Source organism: Dendrobium catenatum, unplaced genomic scaffold, assembly GCF_001605985.2.
Source record: "Dendrobium catenatum unplaced genomic scaffold, ASM160598v2 fragScaff_scaffold_783, whole genome shotgun sequence".
Classification (NCBI taxonomy): Eukaryota; Viridiplantae; Streptophyta; class Magnoliopsida; order Asparagales; family Orchidaceae; genus Dendrobium; species Dendrobium catenatum.
In genome coordinates, this window is record NW_021319245.1 from 292,846 (window position 1) to 305,455 (window position 12,610).

At 35.5% G+C, this 12,610-nt stretch overlaps 1 protein-coding gene across 1 annotated transcript in view; it reads right to left on the reverse strand.

The window, feature by feature from the left end:
- Positions 1 to 216: 216 nt before the first annotated feature.
- Positions 217 to 12,610, reverse strand: part of LOC110105931 (LRR receptor-like serine/threonine-protein kinase GSO2) — a 17,317-nt gene continuing 4,923 nt past the window's right edge. The window contains exon 2 of the mRNA XM_020835623.2: positions 217 to 1,327. Coding sequence (XP_020691282.1) covers positions 217 to 1,327 — 1,111 coding nt within the window. The remainder of the gene's footprint in view (positions 1,328 to 12,610) is intronic.

Below are 12,610 nucleotides of genomic sequence, written 5' to 3' on the forward strand. Positions count from 1 at the left end.
TTGCGATTTGTCTTTTTTTGCAGCATCCCCATCACCTGTAGCAGAATAATCAACATAATTTACTGCCAAACATTCCCATCCTTCGATCATTTCGTTGACTTCCAAATCCAAATAAAAAAAACAACAATATCCCAATAAAAGGGCTAACAAACTACACAAACGCGCCGAAGGAAGTGGGAAGAACAACATTATTTTTCAAAAACAAAACAAGCATCGCTAAATCTGCTTGCTAGTGCAGGGAGGCAACGGCGAGCCGCAGAGACATTTGTTGTGAAAATACGAATCCACCCCAAACATAGCCGTGATCGGCCCAGCCGGAATCTCACCACAAAGCCGGTTATAACTCACGTTGAACACAGGAAAGTAATTCGGGTCCACCTGGTTTATCTGAGCCGGTATCGACCCTGTAATCTTATTATGATTCAGATCTAAAACCGTCAAGTTCACCGGAAACGTAACCCGGCTAAGATCAAACGCGAACTCATTCCTGCTCAAATCAACATACCGCGTCGACTTCCCCGCACCAAATAAAAAAGATGCGTCGCCAGTCAAATTGTTCCGGCTCAGATCTATTTTACCCCATACCGGCACGCCGAGGGAGACCGGTAAATCGCCGGAGAGGTTGTTGTGGTTTAGAATGAGATCCGGTGGGGAGGATTTGTTGAAATTGCCGAATTCAGCTGGGATCGATCCGGTGAGGCGGTTGCGGGAGAAATCAAATAGTTGGATGGAAGGAAGCTTGGCAAGTTCAGGGGGGATTGAGCCGGAGAATTTATTGAAAGAGAGGTCAACGTCTGTGAGAGAGGGGATTTGGGAGAGGAACGAGGGGATGGGGCCCGAGAGAGAGTTCCAGGAGAGGAGGAGGTAAGAGAGGCGGGTGAGACGGGTAATGAGGGATGGGATGTTACCGGTGACATTGGGGAGTTTGTGGAAGCTTAGAGTGGTGAGGAAAGGGAGGTCGCCAACAGAAGGGGGAATGGGGCCGGTGACATTGGAATCAGTGATGACGAAGAGGGAAGTAACGCGAGAGCTGTCGGAGACGCCGGGGTCGCATTCGATGCCGTACCATTCACAGCATGCGGAAGAGGATGTCCAGGAGGCGAAGTGGTAGGCGTTGTTGAATGCAGATTTGATGGAGAGGAGGGCACGTTTGTCGTACTTGTTGCATTTATCGGCAGCAATGAGGAATGGAAGGAAGAGGAGGAGGTAGATGATGGTGGAAGACATGATTGCTATGTATGCTGCTTGATTGATCGCGTGAGGCTCGGTATTTATCGGATAGTAAGTGCGTCGAAGAAGCGAGGAGATCGTATATTGCTTCACGTCGCTGTTGGGTCAATGGTCAATACCGGCAGGAGCGTCAGCTGGGTTGTATGGCATAACATCTTTACAGCACATGGGATTTGAACGAGTGTACAGTAATAGTACGAACGCCATAATTCCGAAGGACGAAAAAAAAACAAAGTAAACTTTTAAAGTAAGCATACTTAAATTTTGTATTATGAGTTTAAGTATATTTTAAAATAGATTAGAATAAGGAAATGTTATCCGTTCAAGCCTTCAAGGCGGCTTAAGCTTTAATCTGGCAGTCAAACGTTCAAACTTTTTTTTTTTTGGGAAATTTTAGGGGAATAGCCCATTTCATTGATGTAAAATTACAAGTAAAATGTAAAATAAAATGCAGAAATAAAACTAAAACTGAAAGCTCAGAACAAAACGAGCTAACATAATACAATAAATCGGAACAAAAAGTGCCAACGGGGCAGGGCCTGAAGGCAAAGTTGCCCTATGCTTCTATCAACTCATAAAGCCACGCTGTCAGGTTTGAACGTTTGAGATGTTTATTAAATATAAAATGGGCGTTCAGCAAACTATATTTAATAAACACCTCAAACGTTCAAACCTGATAGCGTGGCTTTATGAGTTGATAGAAGCATAGGGCAACTTTGACCTCGGTAAAAGGAGCAATTATTACGTCAGGTCATCTAGCACGTTCAGAAATCAATAATCACGTGTCATGTCACCTAAAAATTAATATTGAACACTCGATATTGCTCAATATACGAGCGAATTTTTGGTTTTTTATCTTTTTTTTTTAAGAATTTTCGGTTTTTTTTTCGGGACATAATAATTACTCCAATAAAAGACCCACCCGGTTCTTTCCTTCTGCTCCCTCATTTGAATTCTTTTGCCGCTTGTTGGTGCCCCACATCGCCGTTTCTTTTCATGCTACGAGTGCGTCGGTAAGTAATTTATAAATAAGTAATTTATGACGTACTATCTAAGATTTGAAATATTTTGGTGAGTTTTGTTTGATATTGTTTTATATATATCTTTAAAAATTAGTATAGGTATTTTTTTGAGATGTAGAAAACTGTTAATTTATATTTAAGTAGAAAAACTTTTGGCGAACATACAAGTTACTGCTCTTGTGTTTTATGCATACATTGATATAATTTGATTTGATCTTGTATTTGTATTATAGAAAGACAATTCTTATAGCCATAAAAATTGCTCTTTAAATGATTTGTTTTCATTAATTGTTTTATGTACTACTACAAATTTAATGATTTTTAAAATAAACAATGTTTATTTTTAAATTATATCATATGTTAAAGGATTAATTGATAAATACATAACTATATTGTTATTTATATAACCTATAAAATGACTTAAAGAAATAATTATGGCGATTTTTAAATTATGTAAAAGGTAGATTTTGTTGTAGTAAATTAGTAATTGGTTCCGGAATTATAAGTTTCTTAAAACTAATGTTTAAATCAATAATTATTTAGATTAAATCTATGTAATTTATTTATCTTTTTTAGCGAAACATGCCGGTTCATAATTATCGGATGAGGAGCAAACTTTATGTTAATGTATAGAGGTGAATTTGAATTGGGAAAATTTTTAAATTATGTATTATTAAAAATTTAATAATGCAATAAAGTATTGAAAAAAATAATTAAGTAGGCAAAGTCGCCCATCAAACGGACGACTTATGCTAACTCAGACTTGTTAAGTCATGTTCCAGTAACCAAAATGATATGCGACTTCTTCAAGAAAAAAAATTACTATCATAAGTTGCATGTTAAACAGGCAACTTGCTACAGTAAATTCTGAAAGTAAATTTAAAAATAAAATAAGTGAAAAATATATTAAATAAATATAATTGAAATTTAAAAAAAAAAATAGAGAAAAAAAAAATATAGAGTTATAATATTTACTTTCGAAACCTGTGTTTAAGGAAAAACTTTGAATCATTGTTTTTTTTTTCTGCCTTATTTTTTGGTTTAACGGCTATCTATTAAAAATACCAATTACAAATTTAATACTGTCAAAATAAATAAAATTATCAAAAGTTTGATGAATATATATTTTAAAATATTAACTTCTATTAAAATATAGAAATTATAGTTTACATTAACATTATATTTTTTTGTTTTTTTTTTTCCTCTATTTTTTATTTTTAATTATTTTTAAAATATATTTATTTAATATATTTTTTACTTAATTTATTTTTAAATTTTTTTTTAAAATTTACTGTAGCAAGTAGCCCGTTTAACGAGCAACTTACAATAGTAATATTTTTTTAAATAAGTCGTATGTTAGTTTGGCAAATGAGACATTACTCAGCAAGTCTGAGTCAGCATAAGTCGCCCGTTTTATGGGCGACTTTGCGTATTCTTAATTTTTTTTTTTATACTTCATTACAATATTAAAATTTTAATACTACCTAGTTTAAAAATTTGTCCATTACAATTTGATAAAAAATTTGTGGCAATGTAGTATGGGAGTATTAATCATCTTGTGCAAGTGCCAAAAAACATCAACTTATGCCAGCTTAAGTTAAAGATCCTCAGAGCACTCAAGTATGATGCATCTAAGTTTTCAGTGAACTTTGTTTTTCAACTGCCTATTGGGAATGAGTTCGTCACTTCACATGTTGAAGATGATGAGATGTATGAAGTTCTATTATGTCAGGCTACTATGGAATTACTTATCATGTACATGAAAGTTGAAGAGTTGAGTGTGATAAGAAATAATATTGAGCATCTAACTTCCAAATAAATGATTTTTCAACCCTAGGTGAAAGGTTTGAAGTGCTTTACAGTCCTTCAAGGCTCCAAGCAAAAAAAGAGTATATTGACCAATAAGTTGCCCATAAAGCATGTCATTATTTGCCAAATATATAACTTTTTCATTGATTAGTAAGTAAATTTGTACGGTTTAAATGTAGTGATAAGAAAAGCCAATGATGGCAGGAAGATTCTGGCACTTCAACACTATCACTCCCTATTGTTGATAATGGTTACGAAGCTATAAGTAGTGAGCCTAAAGAGCAAGGTTTTGATGATGCAAATGATTTATTACTAAATTTGAATGAATGAGATGAAGTGGTAATTAAGATATATGTAATGTCATCCTAAATTATTTCTCCAGATATATTGATAGTAAGAATTTAATGATTACCAATAATAACTATGCTGACACTTGTAGGACTACACAATAGTGTGATTAGGAAGTTGAGTTTGAGGATGTCTCTAGTGAAATAGACATAAATTTATGATTGACTATACAAAGCTTGATTATTCGGTGTCTCCTTACCTATCGCGGTTACATTCTACTCTAAGTAAATGTTTAGGCAACATATGTTAAACAACAACATACGTGTGCCACTCCAATTCAAATCTCTATGTACTCATTGGGGTATTACACATCAATACTCTCGTCCTTGCACCCCATCCCAAATTGGTGTTGCTGAATGCTAACACCGACATATATTAGAAACTATTCGTAGTTTTCTAATTGAAGTTAGCCTTTCTCCTTCTTTTTGGGCTGATGCCTTACATATTATTGTTTACCTTACAAATAGATTGCCCACACCTATTCTTAAAAACATCAATCTCTACACTAAACTTTATCACAACACCCCGTCTTACTCTCATCTCAAAATATTTGGATGTCTATGCTACCCTTGGCTTCGTCCCTACACTAACTACAAATTATCACCCTTATCTCTTCCTTGTGTCTTTATTGGATATGCTCATGCTAAAAAAAATTGCAAATGTCTCAATCCTACTACATGACAAATATATACATCTAGACATGCTATCTTTAACGAAGCAATTTTTCCCTATAATCAATCTCACAAACTCACTGATCCTACTTCTACCTCATGGTCCTCACAGTACACACCACCTTTACTCCTTGTTCCAACACCAGGACATTCAAATTCCAACTCTAATCCTTCCCCTTTTCAGAACATTCCTGATGCTTCTAATTCATCTCATGCATAGTTATCTTTATTATTGTGATGCCCCAGATATTAATAGTGAAAGGATTCGTCTGACATTCTGATCGAACTCCATTCCAGTTGTCTTGCTCGGACCTGAAAATTTTAACCACATATAATGAGCTTACAAGCCCAGCAGGTCACCAAAGCCTACAGCTGAAATCAAAGCACGGCGATGCTATTAATATGCAGGTCAATCAAATCAAGTCAATCAATGGTCAATGAGTCTATGCAATGCGGAAATCCATAGTCAATGAAATCAGGTCTGCACAGAGGAAATCAAATCAGTAGTCAATGCAGTACAGAAATCAATAATCAATAATCAATACAGTGGTAAAAATATCGATAAATCAATACGCCTCAGCAATCAAATCAATAAGTGACTGGAAGCCAATATCTATCATCGTAGCAGTGTCTATCAATCAATACTATCAGTTCAATCAATCGTGTCGTCTAGTCAATTCGTTGAATCTATATCATTTGTCTAATCAATAGAATGTCTGTGTCAATTCAATAAGGGACTCGTGTCAGAACGACACTACGACAGATTCAATAATGACGACGTACGATGCAACAATAAGAAATCATCACAATCAATAGAGCACTTTCCAGTCAATTATATCTGCCGACGGGCTTTCCTTTAAATATGGATTATGGATTTCTACAACAGCACTTTGATGGGGAGTCATAAGTGAGGTTTTTAATATGCCGACGGGCGTGTCCGACGGGCAAAAGAAGTGACGACTCTTCTTTGATTGAAACCAATGTGTGGCGGATAGTCTACAAGCAGCATATGGATTTCTACAACAGCAGCTAATGGATTTACTACAACAGCACTATTGATCATAACTAGTGTTTGTGCTTGTCGAAGTATAGACCATTGTATGGAAATGCATGGTATTCGATAAGTTGCATTCGTATGGATTTCCTGATATGCAGTTGATTTATTGATTTCGATTGATTATTGATATTGGATTGGGATTTATTGAACTGTGATTTATTATTGCAACGGATTTATTGTTTATCGATATCTGCTTTATTGATTTTGATCGGTCTTTACTTGTACTCGGTACGGATTCATTGACTTTCATTGATTATTGATCATTGAGCCATATGATATTACTATTGATTATTGATTATTGAATTGATATGGATCATGCGACGGCATAGATTTTATCGAATACTATTGATTCCGCCATTTTATTTGACTTGCTACAATGATTTATCGTATTGGCTTTTCCGATTGATTTTATCGACTTGAATTTAAAAATAGATTAATGTGATATGGATTGTATAGATACGCGGCACCGATATTGACTATGGATTCTGCGTATTGATTCATAGAGATTTGACACTGAATTGATATAGATTGTAACCGGATTGATAGATTACTATGTGACATCGACATTGATATGTTGATATGATTTTGACATATGGATATTATTGATACGACAGAATCCTGATATGCTATGATACATTGATACCCGATTAAATCGATGTGATTTGATTGATGGATTGTTGCCGTATGGAATTGATTTATCGTAGAATAGATTTTCTTTATGGAGCTGATTGTATTGATTTTATTGACTATGATTTCATTGTATGGATTTTGTTTTAAATTGCTTATTGAGTTGATTCGATTGGGTTTCGAGTATGGATTTTTCCCTGCTGAGGATATATTTGACTGGAAGTGGATATATTGATTGTGATGATTTCCTATTGTGCATCATAACCGTCATCATTATTTAATCTATCGTAGTGTCGGTTCCTGACACGAGTCCCTTATTGAATTGACACAAATGTGCAGACATTATATTTGATTAGACAAATGATATAGATTCAACGAATTCGACTAGACGATAGACACGATTGATTGAACTGATAGTATTGATTGTAGACACTGCCTACGATGTAGATTATTTGCGCTTCAGTTCAACTTATTGATTTGATTGCTGAGGCGTATTGATTTATCGATGTTTTTACCGCTATAATTGATTATTATTATTGATTTCCGTAATGCATTGACTACTTGAATTTTGATTTTTGCTGTTGAAGACCTGATTTCATTGACTATGGATTTCTGCATTGCACTAGACTCATTGGAACCATTGTTGACTTTGATTTAATTTGACCTGTATATTGATAGCATCGCCGTCTTTGATTTTAAGCTGTAGCCTTTGGTGACCTACTGGGCTTGTAAGCCTCATTATATGTGGTTAAATTTTTAGGTCCCGAGCAAGGAATTGGAATGGAGTTCGATCAATAAATGTACGACGAATCCTTTCAACTATTGATATCTGGGGCCATCACAGTTGGTATCAGAGCAAGTGTAATGAATAGGATTTTTGGATTGATAGTTTGATAGAATGGATTCATGTCTGCATACATAGTGATTGACATGTGATTGATTGCTTGGTGTGTTTGGATTTCGACGGTTTTGATTTTGATTTGGATTTGGATCGATTTGTTTTTTTGCGTTGTTTTTTTGTCTCGTCCTGTAAGGGAAAATGTTCGGGACGATATTTTTTCTAAGGTGGGGAGATTGTGAGACCTCGTTCCCTTACTGTTCTCTCTAGCTTGGATTTTCCTCCCAGGATCGTCGGGACGATAGTGAGATCGTCAGGCCGATCTGTACTGTTCAAAATATCGTCCAAACTAGTTCTGGAACCGTCCAGGACGATCGATTTGCGTCTGATCGTCCCGGGACGATTTGCGATCGTGCCGGGCCGATCAGCGCTAATATGATATAAGAAAATCAGCTGTTTTGAGGAGAGAGAAAAATCATTTTATAAAACAGATATTTTTGAGGAGAGAGAAAGAGAAAGGAAAAGGGAAAAGCTGGGTTTGGAGGCCGCGGAGCCTTTTTCGTCCGACGCCGCTGTTGGAGAAGTGTAGATCTCGTGGTAAGGACCGAATCCTATTTCTATTTTCAGAGATATTGAGTTTTGACCGAGTTGTCATTTTTTGTGTTTTCGTAGTCAATATTTGGACATGATTTGATTGGGCACAACTTTCACCGCACAACTTTTTGTATGTTATAGTATGGCTATTGTAAATACGATTTAGTATTTTCTACGACGATTTTACCGTCGGAATTGATTCTACGACGTTTTTAATCGAATAGAAAAATATTAGGACGTGATTTGATTTGGCTTCTATAGAATAATGTTTGTATTGATGTCGTGGATATTCTAACTTGTAATTTGGAGAAATTTAAAAATTTGTGTTTTTTTTGGCAGGATTTTGTGTAAATTTGATAGACTGCCGTTACTGCTGCCCGATTTTGCGTCAGATTTCTGATTTTCGAAATTGATAGATTGAATTGATATGTGTATGATATTGATATATTGTCCTAGATTTCTTTAATATTGATTGCATCGCATTATTGCATTGATTGATTGTTACTGAAGACAAGTGGGAACCTGGTTGAATTGGTTGGAGATAGATAGACCTGACAGGATGGGGGGTTCGAGACACGGGCTTTCCTTTAAATATCGATTATGGATTCTACAACAGCACTATTGATGGGAGTCATAAGGAGTTTTATATGCCGACGGGCGCCAGACGGGCAAAAGAGTGACGACTCTTCTTGATTGAAACCAACTGTCGGATATCTACAACAGCAATATGGATTCTACAAAAGCACTATGGATTTCTACAACAGCACTATTGATCAGTGCTAGTGTTTGTGTTGTCGAGTAAACCGATTGTATGGAATTGCATGTATCGATATTGCATCGTATGATTCTGATATGCATTGATTTATTGATTCCGATTGATTTATTGAATATTGTGATTTATTGAATATTTATTATTGAACGGATTTATTTTTATCGATATCTGCTTTATTGATTTGATCGGCTTTACTGTATCGTACGGATTCATTGATTTCATTGATTGATCATTGAGCATTGATACTATTGATTATTGATTATTGACATTGATATGGACATGGAGGCATAGATTTATGATACTAATTGATTCCGTATGATTTGATTGCTACATTGATTATCTATTGCTTTTTCGATTGATTTTATCGACTTGATTTAAGATTATGGATATGGATAGGATTGTATAGAATACGGCACCGATATTGATATGGATTCTGCGTATTGATTCATAGAGATTGACACTGATATTGATATAGATTGTACGATTGATAGATACCGACATCGACATTGATATGGATATGATATTGACATATGGATATTATTGATACGATAGATCCTGATATGCTATTGATACATTGATTCGTCGTACCAATTATCGATTGATTGATTGAATGAATTGTTGCCGTATGGATTTGATTTATCGTAGAAATGATTTCTTTTATGGAGCTGATTGTATTGATTTTCAATTGACCTGATGATTTCATTGTATGGTTTTGTTTTAATTGCTTATTGAGTTGATTCGATTGTTCGATGGATTTCCCTGCTGAGAGATATATTGACGGAAAGTGCTCTATTGATTGTGATGATTTCTTATTGTAGCATCGTACGTCACATTATTGAATCTGTCGTAGTGTCGTTCTGACACGAGTCCCTTATTGAATTGACACAGACATTCTATTGATTAGACAAATGATTATAGATTCAACGAATTGACTAGACGACAGATTGATTGAACTGATAGTATTGATTGATAGACACTGCCTACGATGATAGATATTGCGCTTCCAGTCACTTATTGATTTGATTGCTGGCGTATTGATTTATCGATGTTTTACCGCTGTAATTGATTATTGATTATTGATTTCCGTCTGCATTGACTACTGATTTAATTCCGCTGTGCAGACTGATTTCATTGCCTATGGATTTCCGCATTGCATAGAGCTCATTGACCTTGATTGACTTGATTTGATTGACCTGTATATTATAGCACGTCGTGGTGCTTTGATTTTAGCTGTAGGCTTTGTGTGACCTGCTGGGTTGTAAGCTCATTATATGTGTTAAAATTTTTCAGGTCCGAGCAAGCAACTTGGAAATGAGGTTCGATCAGAATGTCAGCAGAATCCTTTCACTATTATATCTGGGGCATCACAGTTTGTATCAAGAGCAAGTGGTAGTGAAAGGATTTTGAATTGATAGTTTGATTAGAATTGGATTTCAATTCTGCATACATGATAGTGATTTAAATAGTGATGATTGCATTGTGAGTTTGGATTCGACGAGTTTTGATTTTGATTTGGAATTTGGATCGATTTTGTTTTGCGTTGTTTTTGTCTCGTACCTGTAGGGAAAATGTCGGGACGAGACATTTTTTCTAAGGTAGGGAGATTGTGAGACCGTTCGTCTCGTTCCCTCGCCTTACTGCTTTTCTACTCATAGCTTGGGATTTTCCTCCCAGGATCGTCTGGGACGATAGTGAGATCGTCCAGGCCGATCTGTACTATTTCAAAATATCGTCCTGAAACTAGTTCTTGGAACGCGTCCCAGGATGATCGATTACTTTGGTCTGAGTCGTCCCGGGACGATTTTCGGCGATCGGCCGGGCCGATCACCTAATGATATAAGAAAAATCAGCATATCGTTTTGGAGGAGAGAGAAAATCATTTTTTATTATAAAAACAGATATTTTGAGGAGAGAGAAGAGAAAGGGAAGGAGGAAAAGCTGGTTTTTGGAGGCCGCGGAGCGCTTTTTCCCGTCCGACGCGGCTTGTTGGAGAAAGTGTAGATCTCGTGGTAGATGACTCGAATCCTTATTTCTGTTTTTTCAGAGATATTGAGTTTTTGACGGGTTGTGCATTGTTTTGTGTTTTTCGTAGTCGAATTTGGACATGATTTTGATTTGGCACAACTTTCACCGCAGAACTTTTAGTATGTTATAGATATGACTATTGTACAGTGATTTAAGCTATTTTCTCTACGACAATTTTATAGCCGGTCAGTCGAATGATGTCTTCTACTGATTTTACATATCGAATAGAAAAATATCAGGACGTGATTTGATTTGCTTCTGATAGAATAATGTATTGTTTGATGCTCGTGGATATTCTATAATACTGTAATTTGGAGAAATTTGGAATTTTGTGTTTTTTGCAGGATTTTTTTGTGTAAATTTGATAGACTGCCGTTACTACTTACTCTGTCCCATTTTCGAGCGATTGGTCCTGATTTTTTTGAAAATTTGATAGATTGAATTGATATGTGTATGATTATTGATGATGATTGCCTAGATTTCTTTAATTTGTTTATTGCAATCGATTATGTGCAATTGATTGATTTGTTACTGAGACTTGAAAGCAAGTGGGAAACCTGGTTGAACGTTGATGTGGAGATAGATAGACCTGTACAGGATGGTGGGCCGACGGGCTTTCCTTTAAATATCGATTATGGATTTCTACAAACAAGCCAGCTAATTGATAGGCTGAGGTCATAAGGAGTTTTATATGGCCCGACGGGCGGCCGCGACGGGCAAAAAAGAGGTGACGACTCTTCTTGTTGAAACCAATACGTGGTGGGATATCTACAACAAGCAATATGGAATTCTATCTACACAACACTATGGATTTCCTAGCAGACAACAACACTATTGATCATTTAGCTAGTGTTTGTGCTTGTCGAGTACGAACCATTGTAATGGAATTTGCATGTATCCGATATTGCACATTCGTATGGATTTCCTTGATATGCATTGATTTATTGATTTCCAATTGATTTTATTGATTATTGATGTGGATTTTATTGCATGATTTATTATTGAACGGATTTCATTGTTTTATTCCGATATCCTGGTGCTTTAATTGATATTGATCGTTCTTTTAACTGGTATCGTACAGATTCATTTAAATTTTCATTGGATTGATGCACATGTTGAGCATTTTATAACTATTTGATTTATTGATTATTTGACAATCGCCGGGATTGATACGTGACAAGAGATGGAAACAATAGATATGGAGTACGGCATAGAAGATTGTATTTGATAGTACTCGTTTCGTTAACCAGTATTGATTCGCGAATTGATTTGACTTGGCCTCTTAGATCTAACATTCAAAAAATTGATTTATCGTATTAACTAAACTTACTCTCTCTTTTTCCATTGATTTTAAATTCCGACTTGATTGTAATAGTTATGGATTTGATGGGGATATGATTGTATGATCCTCGGGCAAACCAGATATGATATGGCCCATATTCCTGCCGTATGTGAATATTCATAGAGATTGAACTACTGATATTGATATAGATTGTAGCGATTGATAGATACCGACATTCGACAATATCTGATATGTAATATATGTGATTGATATAAATGGATATTATTGGATATGTCTATAGGATCCTGAATATGTTAAGTTGATGTGACAAAAAA